This window comes from Balaenoptera acutorostrata, chromosome 3 (assembly GCF_949987535.1).
Source record: "Balaenoptera acutorostrata chromosome 3, mBalAcu1.1, whole genome shotgun sequence".
Lineage (NCBI taxonomy): Eukaryota > Metazoa > Chordata > Mammalia > Artiodactyla > Balaenopteridae > Balaenoptera > Balaenoptera acutorostrata.
Window position 1 is genome coordinate 92,090,570 of NC_080066.1, and position 24,084 is coordinate 92,114,653.

At 38.8% G+C, this 24,084-nt stretch overlaps 2 protein-coding genes across 3 annotated transcripts in view; one reads left to right on the forward strand and one right to left on the reverse strand.

The window, feature by feature from the left end:
- BLOC1S6 (biogenesis of lysosomal organelles complex 1 subunit 6) overlaps positions 1-4,079 on the reverse strand; it is a 54,492-nt gene extending 50,413 nt beyond the window's left edge. The window contains exons 1-3 of the mRNA XM_007169705.2: positions 3,935-4,079; positions 2,051-2,318; positions 353-508 (exon numbers count right to left, since the gene is read on the reverse strand). The gene's annotated coding sequence lies outside the window, so the exon portion shown is untranslated. The remainder of the gene's footprint in view (positions 1-352; positions 509-2,050; positions 2,319-3,934) is intronic.
- Positions 3,768-24,084, forward strand: part of SLC30A4 (solute carrier family 30 member 4) — a 30,247-nt gene continuing 9,930 nt past the window's right edge. Inside the window, exons 1-3 of one of the 2 annotated variants that reach the window (XM_007169709.2) lie at positions 3,768-4,019; positions 4,510-5,014; positions 12,856-13,002. In XM_007169709.2, coding sequence (XP_007169771.1) covers positions 4,624-5,014; positions 12,856-13,002 — 538 coding nt within the window. In that variant the 5' untranslated portion in view covers positions 3,768-4,019; positions 4,510-4,623. Of the gene's footprint in view, positions 4,020-4,140; positions 4,400-4,509; positions 5,015-12,855; positions 13,003-24,084 lie in introns of those variants that run through there. The other variant, XM_007169708.2, reaches the window with a different exon arrangement.

Genomic DNA, 24,084 nt, shown 5'->3' on the forward strand with positions numbered 1-24,084 from the left:
GAAATAGGTAGGACAAATATTATTTTCCACTGTTAACACACAAGAAAATAAGCTCAGCAATAGTACACTGCTAGAGATCATAGTGAATGAATGACAAAATTAGAAGCTGAACCAGGCTCTACAAGTTCCACCCTCACCTTCAAGCTCCCTCAGCCCAGCCGCCACCTCCAGATTCCAAGACTGGTGTGCTTAGTTCTCAAATTACCGTCCCAGCTGGGACCTCATTATTCCCTCTCATTTCAGCCAGACGTGGTTAGAGAAATCCATGGGAATGTTTAATTTAAACACTAAGCAAAGACAAAAACAAAGATATGAAAACAATGAACTTAACTAAGTGTAGGTTTTGGCTCACAGGTTGGTGACAGGGTAGATGGTCTCCAGGCCCAGAGATCTCCTTTATCTCCTCCCCGTCCAAGAAGGCAACTGCCTGTCCTCAGGCAATCTATTTCTGGTATTTCTTCTTCTTCCCTGGAGGAGGGGTTAAACTGAATCTCCAGCCTCTCTGTTACTAGAGTAACCCACAGAAAGAAGAAATGATTACGTTCACCGTAGTGGTGTATCACATCACTAACCCTCGTTCATGCCCACCCAACAGCTTTCATCCCCTCCTGAAAAAGATAAGGGAACACATTCCAAAATCATCCTATGGGAACCTCCTATCGCCACATATTCCAATGGAGAAAGGAGTTCTCATGATGCGGAATATACAGCATTTGAACCTGTCAACTAAGTAGATGAAGCACCTTTTCCACATTTCAGTTTTAAAAAAACTTTTCCACTTTTTTTCCCTCCATTCCCAAGAGGGATTTCACCGGACAATGCAGAGGTCTCCAGGTGCTGGCAAATCTTTCATATATGAAACAGGGATCTCTCCTGACATACCGCAAGAAGTCTAGATGCTTTTTTGCAGATCATTCCATTTTTATGCAGAAAGAAACCGAGAGGGACAGTGTAGAGTGATGGTTAAGAGCTTGAGCTCTGAAACCAAACTGATCGGGAACTGAGTTCCTGCTCTGTTTGCTAGCTTCACGACTGTGGCCAAGTTACTTAATCTCCCTGAGGTTCCATGTCTCCACCTACTTAAAAAAATAGTAATAGCTGGCATTGATTGAGCACTTACTATGTGCTAGGAACTAGGTATGCTAAGTTTTACATGCTTTACATCCATTAACCCTCATCATGGCCCTGTGAAGCAGGTACCATTATCATCCCCACTTCATAGGTATGAAAATTGAAGCACAAAGAGGTTAAATAGTTTGCCAGAAATTATACGACTCTAAGATGTAAAGCCAGGATTCTAACACAAGCAGTCTGACTCCAAGACCCATGCTTTGAATCAATACCTTCTTCATAGTGATGTTGTAAGGATTAAATGAGCTCAGATAAATCAGGTCCCCTGCATAGTGCCTGGCACATAAACAAGCCTTAAGTAAATGTTAGCTGTAGTATTATTTTTAGCACTGTCATTTGTTCTAAGAGATATCTGGGCCAGAAAACAGGTTTTGACATAGGGTATTTTGCATCTATTCCAGTTAACTGCCCCAAGATATGCGTCCTGAAGTTAAAATGACAGGCCTCTGTTATTACCTAAACAATCTGTGTATTATGGGTTACCTGGTTAAGAGATAGCCTAAATCTTTGACAACTTTTTCCATTTGCCCATGCAGAAAAGCTCTTCATACTAAAAAGAAGTATTAAGTCTCTTATAAAAGAATGGCATACTGAACAAGAGCTAGCAGAATTTCAGGCAGTACTCAGCTTATAAATCGGTTGTGTTTCAAAAGTTGGTTTGTCTACTGTTATAAACTCTGAATACATAGACATAAGGTTGAAAATGGTGGTTACATTCCAAGACTATTCACAGAAGTCTATTTATTTAGCCCATTTTAAAGTTCAATGATAGAAACCATGCCACTAGCCCAAGGCAGGCCTAGGAACAAGAGCCCATGTGATAAAAGACTAAGAAAGGTATCTATCCTGGTACAGAGGAAAGTTGACATAGACTATATTAGTCATCTATTGTTGTGTAACGAACTACTCCAAAACTTACCATATTAAAACAATAAACATTTATCATCTCAGAGTCTCTGTGGGTCATCTGAGAGTGGATTATCTGGGTGATTCTAATCAGGATCTCTCATGAGGTTTCAGTCAGCATCACCCAAGCTACAGTCACCTGAAGGCTTTACTGGGGCTGCAGGATTCACTTCCAATATGGCTCACTCATATGGCTGTTGGCAGGAGGCCTCAGTTCCTCATCATGTGAGCCTTTCCACAGGGCTGCTTGAGTTCCTCATGACATGATAGCTCTGGCTTCCCTAGGTACCAGTGAACCAAGAGTGAGAACAAGAAGGTAGCTGCAATGCCTTTTATGACCTAGTCTTGTAAGTCACACACTGTCACTTCACCCATATTCTGTTCATAATGAGCCACAAGTTATACATTAAGAGCAGCCCACACTCAATGGGAAGGGGAATTAAGCTCTACCTATTGATGGGAAGCATATCACAGGATTTGTGGACATACCTTAAAATACCCTATAGTTTTTGTTGTCCCCCCATTACTCTCTCTAGGTACTCAGTACACAAAATAGTAAAAATAAACCGGGGTGCAGAGCTGCAGAGTTTACTGTAAATACCCCCCAAAATCCATGCTCTTGCCTCATCTTGCTTTAAAAACATCCATCCCCATTCCTTAAATGGAATCTCATTTGCAAAATGTATACTAAAGAGTGATCACATTCCTGAAATACTTGCTCTATTCATTTGTATCTCTCATTAGTAGAATTTCAGGCAATATAACAAACTAAAAGTAAAAACAACAAATAAACTACTCCCAATCTGGGTGGATTAAGATATTTGGAATTAAGAAAGCAACATTCAGGAAACTTTCTCCCTTCTGTCGATAATGACCTGGGTCCCCTGGTTATTGATCTCTGACCCCCAGTTCCCTAGACCTGACCCCCATGGCTGCAGCTCTCCAGGAATATTGTGGGCATTCAAAAGTGATGGATTGCCCTGGATTCCAAAAACAGTTGCTGCTCTTGCACCAGAGACATGCAAGATTCTAAAGTATCATCCGGATCTTCAGAGGAAAATGATGTTTCATATGACTTTCTATTGTATTTTTTGTAACTTGAAATTTGGTAATTCATGTAGACTGCTGTCAAAATACATTTATAAACATTGGATAAATGGGAGTTTGCACAGTAATTCAACTCCAAGTAGAAGCTAGAGGCTTGATCTATGAGTTCTTCTAACAGTGTTGTTGTTGTTTTAAATCTTGAGTGCCCATTTGAGAATATGATGAAAGGTAAGGGACTTACTCAAGGAAATACATATACCCACAAAATTTTGCACATAATTTTAAGGCCTCCGAATCCCCTAAGACCCATCCAGGGAATCGCCGGAGAAGCGGGAGGGGGGGCTTACAGTCACTTCATTTTGTCCTTAAAATGTAGATCTAAATTAGAAGCTACTACTAAAAACTTAATTCTTTTTAAATCTTGTTGTTAAACAAAACCAACGGCCAGTACAGATACCTCTACTAGATTTTCTGTGCTGGGGTTTAGTCCATACTGTAAATACCTTGGAAGCGAAAGGAACCTGGCGGTGAGCACACAGAGGACAACACACATTTGCTGAAAAAAACAGTAATATAACGCAGGACACAGAACTGCTGACGACCACAAGCCTTGCCCTCTCCAAGCTGACCTGACTGTGCAGCAAATTCTGCCAATTTGCCAGAGAGGCAGCGATTCGAGGAGACAAAAGCGGCTCAGCAACCCACTTAAAAGAAAACGCTAAATTCGTTTTCTGCCGAGCATCCGAAACCCAAATCCCAGCCCAGGATTCTCTAGGCCCTCCTTCGGTGGAGCGAACTCCCGGCAGCAACGCCCAGCCCCGGGTGGGCGGGACCACTCGAATCTACCCACTTAGCCCGCGGACTCCAGCTCCATCCGCTCATGCCTCGCAGCCTCGGAAAGTGGAAGGGCCGCGCGGGAGACAGGGGCTTCGCCTGTGAGTGTCCCCCGGGCAGAGGCGCGCCCGCGGGATCCGCATCCAGGAGCGGGACGAGGGGCGCCCCTGTCCCATCCCTCGCAGGCGCCCCAGCCCAGCGCGCAGGGCCTGCGTGTCCTCGTGCCGACCCCTCCCTCGCGCGCCTCGCCCGCGGCTGCTCCGGCGCACGCGCGCGGCCTCGCGCAAGGCGGGGAGGGGCGGCGGCCGCGGGCTCCCGACACCGAACCTGTCAGACCCGGGGAGCCGGCCTGGAGCTGTGGGCGCCGCAGGCGCGAGGACGGCCCCGCTGCCCCGCAGCCCCGGGCCGAGCTGTGCGTGCCTGCCCCGCCGAGCCGGCCGGGGGCGGGGAGATGAGCGGCGGCACCGCGGCGGCGCCCCAGGTAGAGCGCTCCCCCCTTTCGGATCCCCGGCTCCCCCGCCGCCCCGGGCTTCGGAACTTGTGGGCTTTGTTGGGGCGCCTTTAATTTATACTGAGTTTCGTTTTCTACAGGATGGGGAGGGACGCGCGGCAGTGCCATCGGGAACTGGCACTCGGGTGAAGTAGGAGCCGCCGGCTGTCCGCCTGCACCGAGTCGTTCGGCGCCGCGGCCGCTCAGCCTCTGCCATGGCCGGATCCGGCGTGTGGAAGCGCCTCAAATCTCTGCTGAGGAAGGATGATGCGCCGCTGTTTTTAAATGACACCAGCGCCTTTGACTTCTCGGACGAGGTGGGGGATGAGGGGCTTTCTCGGTTTAACAAACTTCGAGTTGTGGTGGCCGACGATGGTTCTGAAACCCCGGAAAGGCCTGTTAACGGGGCGCACCCGGCCCTCCAGGCCGACGATGATTCCTTGCTGGACCAGGACTTACCTTTGACCAACAGTCAGCTGAGTTTGAAGGTGGACCCCTGTGACAGCTGCAGCAAACAGAGAGAGTTGCTGAAGCAGAGAAAGGTGAAAACCAGATTGACCATTGCTGCTGTTCTTTACTTGCTTTTCATGATTGGAGAACTTGTAGGTGAGTTGTGTTGCCAACTCACTTTCCATTTACCTTGCCTGGAGAGTCTTTGTCAAGCTGTAGTTACACATAACTTGGCGTTTAAACTTTCTTTTTAGGAAGCTTGTTATTTATCAATATACTGATCTGGTGATGTGAAAAGGTCCTCACGGTTCCAAAGTGCAGATCAACCTAGGTACAACAAACTTCCAAAGATAACTCTGACCTTTTCTTCTAATTCTCCAAACACTGTGTCATCTACTGTAAAGTTAAGGACATTATCTTCATTATATGTCATGTAACTTCCTCTTTAAAAAAAAAAATCTGATAAAACACCAGGTTAATTTTTGCGGTGTTTAAAATAGTAAATGATTCTAAAATTATTTAGAATCATAAAATTTTACAGTATGAAGGGACCTTACTGAACCACCTTTTTCTTTTTTAAGAGATCGGAGGGCCCAGAGGTTAAATATTAATAAATTATGAGGACACTTAAGTGGGTAATTGAAGAGCTACATCTACAGTCCCGTAGTCTTGATTTTTTTCCCTCTACATTTGAATTAAGTGGTCTCTTACTATTTCCTTTTGTATTTATATTCAAGAAATTTGCAAAGCTAAATAATGCTAACTAACCTCACCATTTTTCATTATAAGGAGGCTCTGAAGGCCAGAAGGCTCCCCTGGGTTTTATAGAACTTGATTTTATTTTTTAATTATTCAAGTAATGCAATCTTATTATAAAATACATGCTCAGTTTAGATATTAATTTCAGAGTCACATTAGTGTAACTGCTAACTTCTTTTAGTGACAATTGATAAAGTGACATTAAAGCAGGGAGATTATTCTCCTGTGTTCTCTTTTTTTTTTTTTGGCCACACCACGTGGCTTCTGGGATCCTAGTTCCCGGATCAGTGACTGAACCCAGCCCCTCAGCAGTGAAAATGCAGAGTCCTAACCACTGGACCACCAGGGAATTCCCTCCTCTGTTCTCTTAATGATGAACCATGACAAGAACAAAGGTGGCAGTCCAGATTTAAGATGCTGGCTGGAGGTTATGTGCAGGAAAATTATATACATTTCCTACCTCTTTTCATACCACTTCTCGCCAGTGCTCACTTAAGCCATGCTGGCCTTCTTTCTCCCTATGACTCACAAAGCTCTTTTCCTGCCCATAAGACCATCAGACTGAGTGGTTTCTCTGCCTCTGGCTTTCAAACTTTTTTGACTTCGCTATAGTAAGAAATACACTTAACATTGTGACCCGTGTAGGCATGCATGCATACGTATGTATGTATGTACACACACATATACATTTGTGTAAATATATGAATAACTAAAACAAAAATTTTACTTCATGTGATGTGTTCTACTGTTTTTTCAATTATGGTCCCAGCCCACTTAATTGATTTCATGGTCTACAAATGGGTCACGGCCTGCAATTTGAAAAGCACTGCTTTGTATGGACTGCCTTTTCCCAAATCTTCTCTTGGCTGCCTTCTTGTCATTCATGTTCATCTCATAAGATACCTCTTAGAGACCTTTCCAACTGCCTAAAGTCAGCCTCTTTTCTCCCCTGTTCCTTCCCCAACTTTAAAAGCCCTCAGCACCTGAGATTATCTTGTTTGTATATTCACTTGTTTAATATCAGTGTCCACTGAAATATAAGCTGAATTACCAGCACCTAGCACAATGACTAGCACAGAGTAAACACTCGATAAAATTTTGTTTAATTAATTAATAATTGCTGTTAGAGAATTATAAATGTTTAAGCTATGAAGAAATTAAAGACAGAAGTGAAGCTGAGATCAGATAAGGCATGGTCAGCAGATTAAGAGTCAATGACTTGGGGCTTCCCTGGTGGCTCAGTGGTTGGGAATCCGCCTGCCAATGCAGGGAACATGGGTTCAAGCCCCAGTCTGGGAAGATCCCACATGCTGCAGAGCAGCTAAGCCCGTGCGCCACAACTACTGAGCCTGAGCTCTAGAGCCCGTGAGCCACAACTGCTGAAGCCCATGCGCCTAAAGGCCGTGCGCCTAGAGCCCGTGCTCGCAACAAGAGAAGCCACCGCAATGAGAAGCCCGCTCGCCACAACTAGAGAAAGCCCGCGTGCAGCAACGAAGACCCAATGCAGCCATAAATAAATAAATAAATAAATTTATTTAAAAAAAGAGTCAATGACTTGCCCAAATTCACAGTTAGAATATTGAGTCATTCAGACTTAGTGATTCTTGAAGTTAATATTTAATATTTGAAGTTAAAATCATATTAATCTCAATTTCCCCCTTAAAATTAGAGTTTACACCTATAAAAATTACTAAGATATAATTGTCCTGACTTACCATTACTTAAATCTCTTACTTGGTAAATGATGTTTTGTGAAAGTTACAATAAGTATTTCCTTTCAAATACTAACTTTATTTTCAAATATGAAAATCTTTTGTTAAACACTGTAGAGATGCTAGTACTTAGAATAGACATTAACAATATTATTCAGAATGTTACATAGAATTAAATTGTATACAGTAGAGCATTTATTAAAGTGTGTCAAAAGCACTTAGAAATAAAGCATCTTATGTAGGAAGTATGGAGTAATTTTTAAAATGAAGTATTTTAAAGATCTGAAAGGGGAAACTTGATTTTGAATCTTGGATTTGCTCTGAGACCTCAGGCAAAGTCAGTTCTTTCATTCAGCAAGTATTTTTTGAGTACTTACTATATACAATGGAGAACAAAACTTATGCTCCCTACTATCTAAAACAATCTAATGTTTGGAGGACATCATATCTTCCTGTAGTGGAGGACACAGGTATTAAACACACAAGTAAATTTAAAATTCAAATGGTCTTAAGTACTATGAAGAAAAAGAACAAGATACTATAAGACATAGTAACCAGCAGGACATGGTTTATGTATGAGCCACATACAGTTAAACCAAAAAAGAATATTAGGAGTTACTTGAGCAAAGGGAATGGAGGAAGATTTTTTTGACCAAAGAGAACAGCAAGTTCAAAACTCCTAAAACCTTCAATTCTTTAAGAGGATCTAAAAAGACCAGTTTGGCCAGAATGTAGTAAGAGGGAAAGAGACAGGGGGACCAGACCAGGGAGGTCATGATAGACCATATTAAATGAGTTTAGTCTTTAATTCTAAGTACAATGGGGAGCCAGTGACTGCTTTGGAGTGGAGATTGACATGATGGGATTTATCTTTTTAAAAGATTACTCTGACTCTTATATGGAGAGTGGATTGGAGGGTACAAGAGTGGAAGCAAGTATACTTTTGCAGAGGTCCAGACAAAAAATGATTATGGCTTGAACTAGAGTGGATGGAGAAAAATGTACTGATTGAGAAACATTCTAGAGGTAACAATGGCAAAATGGCTAATGGTTTGAATGTGAGAGTTGATGGGAGAGCAGTATCAGGAATGATTCTGAAATTTCTTACCTAAGCAGCTGAGCGTATGGAAATGTATGTCAGTTATGAACCAGGGAGAAAATACAGAGCAGGATTTAAGCATAGGCTCAAGGGTTGTTTTAGGCATGTTAAGTATCATATGTATGTGAAATAGACAAATAAAGATATCTAGTGAGATGTTATATATAAGTCTGTCATTCAGAAGGGAGGTCAAGGCAGAGAGAGAAACAGTATGTAATGCCATAGCGATAGAAAAAATTATCTAGAGAGCCCCAGTTTTGAGGAACTACAACTTTATAAGTCAGGCAGAAGGCAAATGGGTATCCCAGAACTGAAGAAAAGAGTATTTCAAAATGGAAATAAGTAAGTTAAAGCTGCTGAGAGGCCTGATAAGATGAGAACTAAAATATCCTTTGGATTTAGTAACAGTTATTGATTGCTTTAACAGCTGCATTTTATTGGGAATGAAAAAGCTTAAAGAATGAATGCAAATAGACTTCCAGGTAAAGATGGCAAATGAACTCATGCATCTAGTTGTACTCTCTTAAACTACAATAAAAGGATTTAAAAAATACACACACACACATATATATACATATACATGTAAATATATATCCACGAATATATATATATCTATATATATATATATCTCCACACAGATGGGGAAAACTGGAGAGGAGACTCTAGCAACACAAACTAGAAAGGAATCAGGTAAAAGAGGTAACTGACTTGACCCAAGAAAGCCAACTCCTAAACAAGCAGTGGGGAAAGCCAAGAACCAATCTAGTTTACACTAATGCATCAGAAACACCTAGATAACTTATTAAAACACAAATTGCTGGAACAGAGTTTCTAATTACGTAGGTCTGGGGTAGGGTAGGGCCTGAGAATTTTCTAACAAGTTCCCAGGAGATGCTGATACTGCTGACCCGAAGGACTACAATTGAGAAGTACACTAGAGAATCCTAAGCAGGCCCAGAATTGGTTGTACCAGGTACCCCTATAAGTGTGGGTAAAGAGGAAGGCTAAAATAAGGAAAGTTCATTAAAACCTATTTAAGAGCCAGTCAGATATAATAGTATAATAATACAATAAGTATCCATAGAGATAAAATAAGATCATGAATCCGTGAAACAAGAATAGGCTACTTTTTAAAAGAAATTAAGAGTAGAAAAAAGAGCTTTTGAATAATACAAACATTTAAAAAAAATTTTAACTCCAAACAAATTAGAAGGTGAATTAAGGTCATCTCTCACAGAATATAGCAAAAAGAGAAGATAATAGGAGAAAAAAAGGCAAGAAAATTAGTATATTAGTTCAAATTCCAAATAATAAGAGTCTGGGGAATAGAGAAAGCGGAAGGAAAGAAGTTATCAACAACATAGTTTAAGAAATTTCCCGGGGCTTCCCTGGTGGTGCAGTGGTTGAGAATCTGCCTGCCAATGCAGGGGACACGGGTTCGAGCTGTGGTCTGGGAAGATCCCACATGCCGCGGAGCAACTAAGCCCGTGCGCCACAATTACTGAGCCTGCTCATCTGGAGCCTGTGCTCCGCAACAAGAGAGGCCGCAATAGTGACAGGCCTGCGCACCGCGATGAAGAGTGGCCCCCACTCGCCGCAACTAGAGAAAGCCCTCGCACAGAAACGAAGACCCAACACAGCCAAAAATAAAAATAAATAAATAAATAAATAAATAAATAAATAAAAGAAATTTCCCCAGGGACTTCCCTGGTGGTGCAGTGGTTAAGACTCCATGCTCCCAATGCAGGGGCCCAGGTTTGATCCCTGGTCAGGGAAATAGATCCCACGTGCATGCCGCAACTAAGAGTTCGCATGCCACAACTAAGAAGCCCACATGCCGCAACTAAGGAGTCCGCCTGCTGCAACTAAGACCTGGTGCAACCAAATAAATAAATAAAATTTTTTTTAAAAAAAAGGAGAATCCTTTCTAAAAAAAAAAAAGAAAAAGAAATTTCCCCAGAACTGAAGGGTATACAATTCCAGATAGAAAGAGTCAATAGGGCTTCCCTGGTGGTGCAGTGGTTAAGAATCTACCTGCCAATGCCAGGCACACAGGTTCGAGCCCTAGTCTGGGAAGATCCCACATGCCGCAGAGCAACTAAGCCCGGGCGCCACAACTGTTGAGCCTGTGCTCTAGAGCCCACAAGCCACAACTACTGAGCCCCTGCGCCACAACAACTGAAGCCCGCACACCTAGAGCCTGTGCTCTGCATCAAGAGAAGCCACCACAATGAGAAGCCTGTGCACTGCAACGAAGCGTAGCCCCCACTCTCTGCAACTAGAGAAAGCCCGTGCGCAGCAATGAAGACCCAACGCAGCCAAAAAATAAATAAAATAAATTTTTTAAAAAAGAGTCAATAAAAGCCCAAATTGGATGAAAATAATCCCACACCAGGTACATCATTGTAAAATTTCAGAACACGGATACACACTTATTATTGCTTCAGGCAGCTGCTGTGTTATTAAACAATTGCCTCTGATTGTTTTTGACAAACACTGACTGGGGTTTGCACCAAGGCCAAGCTCCAAGTCAAGTCAAATAAAAAGAGCCTTGCAAGTATAGTCTCCCAGGGAACCACCAGACAGGTCAAATAATGACAATTTCCTGGCAATGGAGCTTTTAAGGAGCTCTAACGCCATCCTATTCCTTGCAGTGGCTGCCAGACTGAGGTTTTCACTGTGGTTGCTGCTTGTTAGTTTTCAAGGCTACCATAGAACTGAAGAGGGGGAGATTGGGTATAAGGCAAGTTAAAATGCCACAGAGCTAGTGAGCTTCTTACCAAGATTCAGCCTTTTTCCTTGAATAAATGCTACCTGTATCAGTCTTTGTTTAATTTCCATAGTTTTCAGAATGCTGATTTGGACAGTTTTTGCCCATGTCCTTTCGACTTTTATGGAGGAGATGATTTTCATAGGTCCTTACTCTGCTGTTTTTGCTGGTGTTCATCACATGTGGCTCTTCAGGTTAACAAAAATTAAGTAAATTCAATTCCTTAGTTGCACTAGCCGTATTTCAAATTCTCAAGAGCCACCTGTGACTAGTGGCTGCTCCACTGGCCAGCGCAGATAGAACATTTCCATCATCTCAGTTTTATTGCACAGTGTGGCTTTAGGGTATTATCCTTATTTTATAGATGAGTAAACTGAAGCTCAAAAATGGTAAGTAACTTGCTCAGTCTCTTGAGATTTCAAAGCCCCATGTTATTAACCACCAAGCTGAATTTTCTGTCAGTGATTCCAGCTTTTTCACGTAAGGGAATACATAAAAAATGATATTTCTATAGAGCACACTGGAGTAAATGGATGTGACTACAAGATCACCAGCCCCAGTTCTCCTGCTGCTCTTGGCTCTGCATACCCATCCCAGGAATAGGGGAATCAACAGCTCAGCACACTTATGTGTCACAACATCCTGATCATGAAGTTCTGCTATACATTATAACAGTAATTCTCAGTGTGGTTCCAAGACCAGAAGCATCAACATCACCTGGGAACATGTTAGAAATGTAAACTGTCAGGCCCCATCTAGACCTACTGAATTAGAAGTTCTGGGAGTGGGGTCAAGAAGTCTATAGTTTAACAAAACTTCCAAGTGATTCTGATATACATAAAAGTTTGAATACCCTGTATTGTATTATAAAAACTTATTCTATGGTGCTAGGAAAATTGGTTGGCCATAATGGTCATAAATAAATACATATATATGTATATATGTACACGTATTATATATATATTATTAGGTATATATACACATATACATACACATATAAAATACATAAATATAAATATACATATACACACATACACACCCACATATATGAAATATACACATTATTATGTATAATAATACATAATACTGGAAAACTAATACAAAAAAAATTGTATTCTAAATACCATCTTTTATCCCTCTATTAGGAGACATTGCTGTTTATATCTAAGAGAATCAGTTAATTTTTATCTTTTGTTTTGAACTAATGAACATTTTGTGAATTTCCTCAGTTTATGTTCAAACCCTCCCAAACAAGTGAATACCTACCTTTTATTCAGCTTTATTGTAATATTTAGATATGGCAGTTATTCATTTCACTGTCTAATAGTAGAATTAGTAGGTTGAGTAAAAGCTGCATTGCTAAAACACAAAACTTCTCTTTGTGTCAGCCCCCATTTAGTGGCTCTTAACTTTTTTAAGGTCATTTACTCCTCAGAGAATCCGTTCCTGGAAATGGACATCTTCACCAGAAAACAATATATGCATAGTTAATGTTTTGCATAAAATTTCAGGATACCTTAATTGCAATAGGATAAGTATTTAGTTAACTTTAGTTAGAAGTTCATGTTTTGTAGGATGCTGCATATTTTTGGTTTGATTGCTTATGTTTATTATTTTAATTAACTTATTCCTTCTTTCCTGTCACCCTTACTCTAAGGTGGATACATGGCAAATAGCCTAGCAATCATGACAGATGCACTTCATATGTTAACTGACCTAAGTGCCATCATACTGACCCTGCTTGCTTTGTGGCTATCTTCAAAATCACCAACCAAAAGATTCACCTTTGGATTTCATCGCTTAGGTAGGTAATTGGGCGTTTCTTTGGTTTATAAAATTTTATAGTAAAACCACAATGAGCTATAACCTTTGATTAACTGAAATCTTTCTGGTGATAGTCTGTTTGAACAAAGCAAATGAAAATAGACATATAAGATTCATTCAGATATATATCTTCCAGGGTACATTCAGTTCAGTCAGCTAAATAGTTTACGCATATAAAATTATATGGTAATCAGGGACTTCCCTGGCGATCCAGCAGTTAAGACTCCACACTTCCATTGCAGGAGTCATGGGTTCGATCCCTGGTCAGGGAACTAAGATCTCACATCCCACATGCCGCATAGCGCGGCCAAAAAAAAAAAATTATATGGTAATCATTAATCTTCAAATGTTGTTCCCTGTGTCCTGAAGGTGTTAACAGAAAAAAAGTTTACCTTCAGTTTATCGAACCAAGCAAAACCACATGGATTTAATTCATCAATGAGCATTAGCTCTTCTTTCACTTAAGGTATTCCAACCAAAGCGACTTATAGCCCAGGTTTTAGGCACTACTATAATATGTATAACATACTGTATGGCTGACCTTCATTGTGGCCATTAACTGTAAATGCTAACAAAGATTCTTTGCTTGACCAAACCTTTGTCAGTCTCCTGAGCTGTCTCCCAAGCCCATCTCTGTACTTCCTTGTAAAATCTAGTTTTAGGAAGAACCTTGCCAAACCAATTTAACAGAACCTCCATTCTCAATATTTGATGGGTTATTCCCAGGTGATGTCTCATCACCCTGGCCTGTTTTCAACAAGGCTTCCCTATACCAATCTTGACAGCTTCCCCCCACCTTTATTAAAGTCTTCTTTACCATGTTTTAATAAGTGTCATTGAATGTTTTTTCTTTAACAATGCACACATATTTATATTTTCCTATTTTGAACAAATATTAATATTTAATTAAGAGAGGTGAAAATCATACATTGTTATCCACACAGCTCTTCATGCCATGTTAGTGGGTTTTTTAATTTTTACTTATTGTTAAAATACATATAAAACAATTACCTGAATTAGTATATGAAGTGCCATATGACCAATTTCTGGGGTTTGCTTAGAACCCAAAAATTGATTTAGGCAGCTTCAGCGAAACCTGTCTTAAAGAACCAGAATTAACGTCTTGTAGTTTTATTTTGTGGAGACACTGACACTCCTGCTAATATTTCAATCAGTTCCTCCCCTTCTTTGTTACTTTTTCGCCTAATCTTAACTCAACATCTAGGTCTCCTATAATTTAGTAGCTGGGTCTTCTAGTGTAAAACTTGACATTTTACCTGGATGGCTGTATTCCAAGTAGCTATCCAGGTCATAAGTTTGGGAAATTATCTGGCATCCCCATTTCTTAGCACCCTCAGCTGCTGTACAAGAGCAGTAAAGCCCTGAGTGAGGTCTTTCTGTTATTTGTTAAGCAACTGAATAACACATAATGCATTTGGATGTGTTCCTACAAAAACTCCCACTTCTAGCTGACACATTATACATCCATTTTGTTTACTGATTGCCTTGGGGTTTTTAAAAAACTTCAAAATTATTCTTAAACTTTAATTTTTTCGTGTGATTTAATAAACACCTGCAATTTAAGATCAAAACTCAAACATAGCCTCATGGAATGGGAATTTTTACCCTCTAACACTGTTTGAGAGAGTGCATTCATTTTAGGTTATAGACCCCTTGGAATTCTAATGAAAACAGTGGAATTCTCCCTCAGAAACATGCAATACCAGAACATAGAAAGTTCTACAAATGATAAGTTAAGAACCCATAATCATGAAAATTCTATTAAATATCAGAGAAGTACTTAGTGTTTATCTAGATAGTCATAGATAACAAGCACTATGAAAAGATGAAAGAAAATAGAACTGACTGGTCCTATTGTATTTCTGTACATTTCTATAGAAAGTCAAATTTTTCCCTTTCCTTAAAAGTACTACTTCAAGATGGTGGACTAGACGTCAGCATTTGAGAGGGCATTGAAATAAAAAGTACCAAATCAACACAGAGAAGCAAATGGTTGAGTCACCAATAAACAAGACATTTCCAGAAATTTCTGAAAGTTGGAAAGTAGATGGGAGTGGGTTGAAGAAAGAAACAAGCCAAGAAGCAGCAGCCTGGAGAACACTAGGGTAGAAACTTGACCAGCCCAACAGAACTCCAAAGAAGACTCAGGGACAGAGATGGCAGAAGTGAGAAGTGCTGAAAACAAGACTAATTGAATGACTGCAAATGAGAGACTGCTCCCAGTGGTCCACTGTGTCCCTACCTTCCTCCCACCACCACCTCCACTCAGGTGGTCCGCATTTTCCCCCATGTAAACACCACAGAGTTCTTCCAGAAGGAAATTGAATCAAATGTTTGGAGAAAGCTGAGGCGTTTAGTGTGAATGTTGATGCTCCAAAATAATTCTTTTTCATACTAGAATTCAGGGTTCTGCAGCCTTATAGTTTGGTTCCCCACATACTCACACTAAAGTAATACACTTGTCTTAGTCTTCCCTGCTCTACACGCCTTATTAGTAACCATTTTAAATAGTTATGAATTATCCTTCTAGCATTTCCCTTTTGCAAAGGACAGTTTCCCTATCCTACTACCCTAAATGAACGGACAACCAAGGATCTTTCAGATGGGAAAAACCAGCAGCATGAAAGAAATTAAAAAAAAAAAAAAAACTAACAAAAATTTGTCCTACAGGAAAGAGAGGTGACTTAAGAAACAGAAGAAAATGTTTTCAATTATCTTATTAATATACCCAGAATAATAAAACAGTAAAATGTTTTGAAAAAGAAAGATACAGAAAAAGCTCTTTGAAATTGAAACATTACTAAAATTTTTAAAGTTGTTTTCAATAAAAGGACTAGAAAATATAATCAAGAAAGTCCCAGACTTCCCTGATGGCACAGTGGTTAAGAATTCACCTGCCAATGCAGGGGACCCAGGTTCGAGACCTGGTCCAGGAAGATCCCACAGTCCGCGGAGCAACTAAGCCCTTGCGCCACAACTACTGAGCCTGCACTCTAGAGCCCGCAAGCCACAACTACTGAACCCATGAGCCACAACTACTGAAGCCCGTGCACCTAGAGCCCATGCTCCACAACAAGAGAAGCCACCACAATAAGAAGCCCGCACACTGCAATGAAGAGTAGCCCCTGCTCAATGCAATTAGAGAAAGCCCGCCTGCAGCAACAAAGACCCAACGCAGCCATAAGTAAATAAATAAATAAATTTATTTTTAAAAAAAGAAAGTCTCCCAGAAAGACAAATACCATATGATATCACTTATATGTGGAATCTAAAATACGATACAAATCAACATATCTATGAAACAAAAACACACCTACAGATATAGAGAACAGAGTTGTGGTTGCCAAGGGGGAGGAGGGGTAGGGGAGGGACGGAATGGGAGTTTGGGATTAGCAGAGGCAAACTATTATATATAGGATGGATAAACATGGTCCTACTCTATAGCACAGGGAACTATGTTCAATATCCTGACAGACCATAATGGAAAAGAATATGAAAAAGAACATATAAATATGTATAACTGAGTCACTTTGCTCTACAGAAGAAATTAACACAACATTGTAAATCAACTATACTTCAATAAATTTTTTTTAAATAGTTAGAGAAAAAAGGTCTCCCAGAATACAGAGCAAAAAAATAAAAACAGGAAGAAAAAGTTTAAAACTGTAAAAGAATAATCTGGGAGGTCCAAAGTTGTATTATTAAGAACCTCAGGAAAAGAGACTTACAAAATAAAAGGGAGTGACTGCTTAAGGGGTACAGGGTTTCTTTTTGGGGGTGATGAACGTGTTCTGGAATTAGATAGTGGTGATTGTTGCACAGCCTGTGCGTATACTAAAAGCCACTGAATGTGTCCACTTCAAAATTGTTAAAGTGGTGAATTTTGTTATTTGAATTTTATCTAAAAAATTTTAAGTCATCTAAAAAATAAAAGGAAGAGAATTGTTAAGATATAGACAGGTATTTTCCAGAGCTAGGGAGGGAATCACATCCTTACACTAGCAGGGCCTTTTGGGATCTTCTTTTTCTTCTTTGTATTACAAAAGCTTATAAGGATATATCTAGATAAGACTTATTTCACTTATCCTGCTCTCTGAAGTAATGGAATAAAAACTTATGATTTGGGGAGGATTAAAAAGACAACAAAGATATGTAGAATTGAATAAAGCTATAAACCAAAGCAGTGGCTGTCCTTGTGTGCTGTAAAATTCCACCACTTCACGAGTAATCTCTCTTAAGTTCTGTAGGGAAAGGTTTGTTTACACTGGACACATTTAGATAGTGTGCCTCTTATGACCTCTTATGACCTCTACTACCAAGACTTGGGAATTCAGGTCTTAAAGAACACTGCAGAAGGTATCCCCCCTAAGAAACTTCTGGTTTGTTACTGTGTTGTTGAATTTGGTTTGTTTTAATGGCATGGGTGGAAGGACAGGAGTTGGTTTTTTCTTTGTTGATTTATTTTGTAAATATGTAAAACATGTCACAAAAGTCAAAAATTATTTTTTAAAAGAAAAGGTTTACTCAGAGAAGCCTCGCTTTCATTCTGTCCCCTCCAACCCATCCTCCCGCCCCACTCCTAATTAGCAATCATTTTAATTAGTTTCTGGCCTGTCCTTCCAGCATTTCCTTTTGAAAGTATAAGAAAATACATATTTATGTTCATATCCCGCTCCCTGCTACCCCTTCTTACGCAAAGCCAGCATACTGGAGGTGTGTGTCTGTGAATGAGAGTCAGATATTAGTAGTACCATACCCTAAATTTTCTTTTTGTTTTCTCATAACACTTTATACATGCCTAATAGCATTTATCACATTTTTGTAGATATTTTTATGAAACCATGTCTCCTTCTAGACTGTGAATTAAGTAGGGACAGGAACAGAAAATATTAAACTCCATGGGTCTGGCACTAATAAGTGCTGTATAAGATATCATTAATCAAATAGTTGCATATTCAAGCTGAGTAAATATGGTTATGAAAACTGAAACAGATAATCTGGTATAGCTCATGATCCACAAATCATTTGTGTTTGGGTTAAATTAAACCAATTTCTAAACTGAGAGTAGGAGTATTTTTGAAATTTTGGGACAAAAATATTTGGGACTTGAAAACATTTATCTGTAATTCTGAATCTGTTTATGCTCACAAATTATAAAAATTTATTTGATCTGTAACATAACTGGGATATGTAGTCTGGCTCATAGGTCCTTTGGACCAATTAAGAAACTAGTCAGAAGGGAATTTTTTCTTCCTTATCTCAGTCAGGGGCTGGTCCTATTTGTTTTGGTACTTAACCTCTTTTAGAGTTTTGTGGTTAAACAGTCTTTGGTTCACATCTGAGATCTGCACTTTTACTAGCTGTATGACCTTTGGAAGAATGATTTAATCTAAGTATGGGTTTCTACTGTAAAATAGGGATGATAATGCATAAGTTCCTAACATGGTACCTGGCACAGAGTAAATTCTCAGTAAAAGTTAGTTCCAGTCTTCTTTTCCTTCCCTCTTCTACCTGCCAGTTTATCATCTTACCCAGACTTTTTATATCTCTCAAAATGCTCCATGCTCCAAAACTACCTGCCTTCCCCCCTCCCCCTAATCGGAATTCTTATTCTCTTAGCAAAACTGTCTCAGCTAGGTAGTAGGAGAAAAGTAAGATGATTCACCCTGATGATTAAATAACAGTTTTTAAAGATGTGCTTTTTAACTCAGGTCTTTGGTAACATTTGGGACAATATAACAAAATTTATTTTAGCAAAAATCATTCAGTCAAGGTGAGAGAAAGGTAGTTTTAGATTTGAGGGGTAAGCCAAACTCGCTGTCTCAGGAGTCAGGTCCATTCTTCTGGTACTTTCTTTCCTTCATGTGAACTCAGAGATTGTGTAAAATCATTCAAGGTTTTTCTTTTTCTTTTTCTTCTTTCTTTATTATATTACACTGAGCTACAATGGCAGCTCTTTTGTGGGAAGAGAGAGAGCAGGGTAGGAACTATATGTGAGTTATTTTTAAACGCCTGGATTTATTTGACTTTGGGTATGTCTTCTTATTCTGGAAGTTACTAAAACTTAGAACTTCATGAAGCCACACTGTAGGAGAAATCCCACAAATCCTTAGGAAGAATAGCCTATGTCTCAGGGGACATGCTATTCTAAAGAGAACAGCCCAATCCCTTGCTTGCTTTCTACTTTTATCTTTCTCTGTGGATTATGAGTGTAATTGACTTTATTTATATGACTATTCCAGTTCTTGGGCTGAAGAGTCTGCATGGATTAGATAAAAGATAGTGACCATGTGAAAGGACCGTAGTAAGCAGAGTTGTCTGTATTTGAAATAAAAAGCAAGATTTACTTTGGTAATAAAATCATCAGCCTAGGTTAATGATGAAGTGACACTGCAGGAATCTTTTGTAGCAGTGTATCATTCTACTGAACAAAGACCTTGGCAGATCTGACTAGATGATGGTTGTCCTGAGGTAGGTATATGGCTATAATGCTAGTTCTACGTAGTTTGTTATTTTTCTCCTGATACTTACTAAAGGAACAGAAAGTATTCAGCTAAAAAATCTCTTCCCCCATACGTGCAGCAAAAAAAAACCCACAACTCTTCTCCCTAGTGATTCATTTTAACAACTTCCTCCCACCCCTGACAAGAGTTATGCCTATTAGTTATATTCACGTCTTAGAGTTATTTAATATCACATGAACATCTATAGGAAAAGAATAGGTACATGCTAGAAATGGGAATTTTTACTGAGGCAGGAGTAAGACATGAGTGAGGTGGTCAACACTGGATAGCCAAAAGTCAACTTGAGCACACTGGGCACCTTGGGTGTGGGCTATAGGGGATGGTATGAAGGCAGGAAACAGGAGGTGATTTAGAGTGGGAGGTGAGAGGATCCAAAGACAAACTTTGCAGTTTAGCTTAGCATTCTGGTGGCAACAGTGGGCCCCTGAAATCCTATATGATGTCTTTATCCTGAGTGCATCCTCATCTGTGGATGAGGTGAAATTAAAATACTATCAATAGTTTGGAGGTCCTAGGCAAATCCAGTACAGCCCACTGATTTCCTTCTTTTCTCCTTCCTATCTGCTTTTAGAAGAATGTAGAAAAGAGAAATAGCAAAAAGGAAGTAGAAGAGAGAATATATCTCCACTTTCCTTCCCTATTCATTTTTATAGACTTCTGAAACCTGAACTTTAGATGTTTACTATGAGGCAATAGAAAGACAAGTGTTATATAATTTAAGGGAAATATACATTATTGGCATCATAGCATTAGCAAAGATAACAGTTATGATAGGCCAGTACATCTAGGCAGCACTCATAAAAAAGCAAATATGCTTGAGTTGAGTGTGGTTTACATAGTTGAAGCAGATTGTTACTCATTCACTGAGTAGGTGCTCAGAAGTTACCTGTTGAATGAATGAGTAATGTTATAGGGTGGGGAAACAGGCAGTAAATATGTACATAAGCACAACATAATCATAAATTGTATTAAATGCTATGAAGAGAAAGAATAAGGTACTATGATAGGATAACAGGATGTCAGAGAAAGACTCAATATTCTTCATATGAACCTTGAAAACCTCTAGTTTTGGCAATTTATAGATGTGTTAAAATGTGCAGTAAACATTTTTCATATTTTATCCTACCAAACCTTGATAATCATCTGTGTTTTCTCCCATTTAATTTTTGCTCTTACTATTTATTAGCCATTCAAATCAAAACTGTTTATTCTCTGTATGCGAAATTCACGGTATATTTTGGTCTTTATTAGATCATTGACTATAAACATTTGTTTATATTTCAGCTGAATAAAAAGACCCAAGTGATGTTATAACAAAAAACACATATTCATTCATCTTACTCCATCCTCCAATGCTACAGTTCAGCCAGGTGGAGTGATATAATTATTTGTGTGTAGAATAAAATAGCAAAATATGTTAGAACTACTATAATAATAGGTTTCTAGAATTTCCATAAAAATCTATTTCAAGAGTTTTTCATTTATGCTAAATTTCCATTTAGTCAAGTTTGTCTAAAATGAATAGGGTAGTAACTTTCACAGAAATCCAGCGTTTTATTTATGAAAGTTCCTGGGTCTCCTTTAGAAAATGAAAAATCCACCTGTCGTGCACTCCTTTCATCTTGAAAAATTTTACTGTATGTTATGTGACCAGATACCAACCCAGGGCAACAGGGCAAGAATGAGAAGATTGGAGCAAGTCATAATTTGGTTGTTGATTGAAAGCTTCCTTCTCTCTTAAACGTTGTGGGAGAAAAAAAATCCTGCCTATATTTATCTGCATTCCATCATATTTAAAATACTACGAAAAAAATTCAAACACTAGTTAGTTCTACTCATGATATTTCACCAAAGTTTAATTTATTCACAGTGAAAGAGCTTTTTGTTCGTTTTATCAGAATGATCATACAACTACTATTAGGAATTTTAGCTATATGGTATTACTGTGCCTTATACTTCTCAATTATAAATCTCAGCCCTAAAAATCTACTTAAAATTTTGGGTTTTTTTGCTCTTGCATTTATCAGTATTCTGTTTAGAATACATTTTGACAGGTCATTAGAATAAAAAAATAACATGAATGTCTTTGCTTTTCACCAGGGAAACTAGATATGAGGCATATTCCTATTAATTGCTGAATAAGGCATATCTTTGATAACAATATCCTAATATGTCATTTTGGGAATTTCTAGGAATCAGTTGAATTCCATTACTCTTAACTATGGGCAGGCATTAGGATCCTTTGTGCTACTCACATGGGTGAAAACTGTGTGGTGGAAAACTGAGTTTTCAGCTGCAGGGGCCTAGGGCCTTCTAAGGGTGGGAATCCTCCTTGTCAAGAACTTTGTTTATGCTTTAGTTTGACTTTCATTTTACTTTATTTTGAATGTGGTTTTGCCTTATCTGAGAGTTCACAAAAAGATCATTTTCAGTGTTTAGGAAGACTATCACTGGGATGTGGGTGTTTCCAGATTTAGCCTGCTCTCTCTCTCTCTCTCTCTCAGGATGACAGTATGTCTGAAATATTGCATGGGACATACTTATATGGAAAAAATTAGTTGTTTATCTGAAATGAAGATTGGGCATCCGCTATTTTATCTGGCAGACCTACTAGGGTAACAATATATCTTATCATCCAAACTAGGATTTTGAGAGTTAAATGGGACACTTTTAACAATTATGCCAGGATAACAGGCATAAATTGGAACTATCTGGGAAAACTGGAAAGTATGGCCAACCTAATTACAAGGGGTTTTTAAATTTTTAATTATTGGTTTTAGATTTTCATAAGCAATCACATCTCTCTGTCATTAACTTGTATAGCTGTTAATCTTTATAAAGTATATTGCTTTAAATTTCATATTAAAAATTTGATTAAGGCACCTTTAAAACTATGGTGTCCTAATTGCTAGATAGCTTCAAGCTTGACAGAGGGTTAGAGTTCTCTTCTTTTTTTTTCAGAAGAGTTTGAGAAGGATTGATATTTTTTACATACCAATATTAAAGAGAATTAAAGTTCTCTTTCTTCACGAGTAAAATGAGGAGCCTACCATTAGTACATGAGATTTTACAGTTCAAAATTTTTAAATTATTTCTTCTTTTATATTATTTATATATGTATATGTTGCCATCAGCAGTTATAACTTAAGACAAGAAATTCCATGTGTTTTCATTCTTATATTTGGCTTCCCTTTTTTTAAATAAATTTATTTATTTATTTATTTTATTTTTTTGGCTGTGTTGTGTCTTCGTCGCTGCACATGGGCTTTCTCTATTTGCCGCGAGCGCGGGCTTCTTATTGCTGTGGTTTCTCTTTGTTGCGGAGCACAGGCTCTAGGCGCACGGGCTCAGTAGTTGTGGAACGTGGGATCAGTAGTTGTGGTTCACGGGCTCTAGAGTGCAGGCTCAGTAGTTGTGGCGCATGGGCTTAGTTGCTCCGCGGCATGTGGGATCTTCCCGGACCAGGGCTCGAACTCGTGTCTCCTGCATTGGTAGGCAGATTCTTAACCACTGCGCCACCAGGGAAGTCCCTATTTGGCTTCTTTTCTTTTAACCTATTCTTGTTTTGGGGGATTTAGTAAATAATTATTGTTCATATTTAGCTTAACCTTCTTAATTGTATATATACCCTTTTCTCTTCCCTTGCTCAGCCTAACTTCAGTCTACAGATCCATCCATAAATATATGAGTGCATGCTACATGCCAGCCTTTCTGCTGAGTGCTACCGTAAATGTGATGTGGAATGTAACTTGGTCATATCCTTAGGGGCTTAGAGTCTGGACTTGATATGGTAGTCTCTCCACAGCTTTGTATATTTCAGTTGGGTTTTTTTCTCTATCTTCTTCAAGCCTGTGTCTCCTATGAAGTATGATAATTAGTATGTCAGGAATACATGAATCATGGTTTTGAATAGGAGTTGTATGTTTTTTGTCTTATTCCAGTACCTGTTGATGCACAGAATTTTATTAGGGTTTTGGCTACATTAATGAAATGTCTTTGGGAAAAAACTTTTTACTGCTAGATAGTTTTTCTGTGTTGTAATTTATGAGGTGGAATAAAAATGTATCATAGTCCAATATACTTGAACTGCCTTTAACCTTTGAGCAATGAGTTGACCCAGATAACAATTTTCCAGATTGTTTTAACTTTTAACACTTAAAAGTTTAATATCTGGTTTCTTTAAAGAAAAAAAAATTTGTGTATTTTCTTGCTATTATGGTTTTGAGTGTCAACACTAGTTTTATATAATAATTATTTTAAAATGTACATTGCCCTATTTTTATTATTTTGAAAAGATATAAAATTATTTCTACTTCATACTCACATGGTAGAAAAGCATATATAGTGCAAAGTCATCCCTGTCTCCTAGCCACCCATTTTCCTCATAATCAGTTTTTATCAGTATTTTGTATATTCTTCCAGAGTTTGCATGTACAGATAATTATTTATATATTCTCTTTCTTCTTTTTGCACAAATGCTAACATACCATATATACTGTTGTATACTTTTCTTTTTT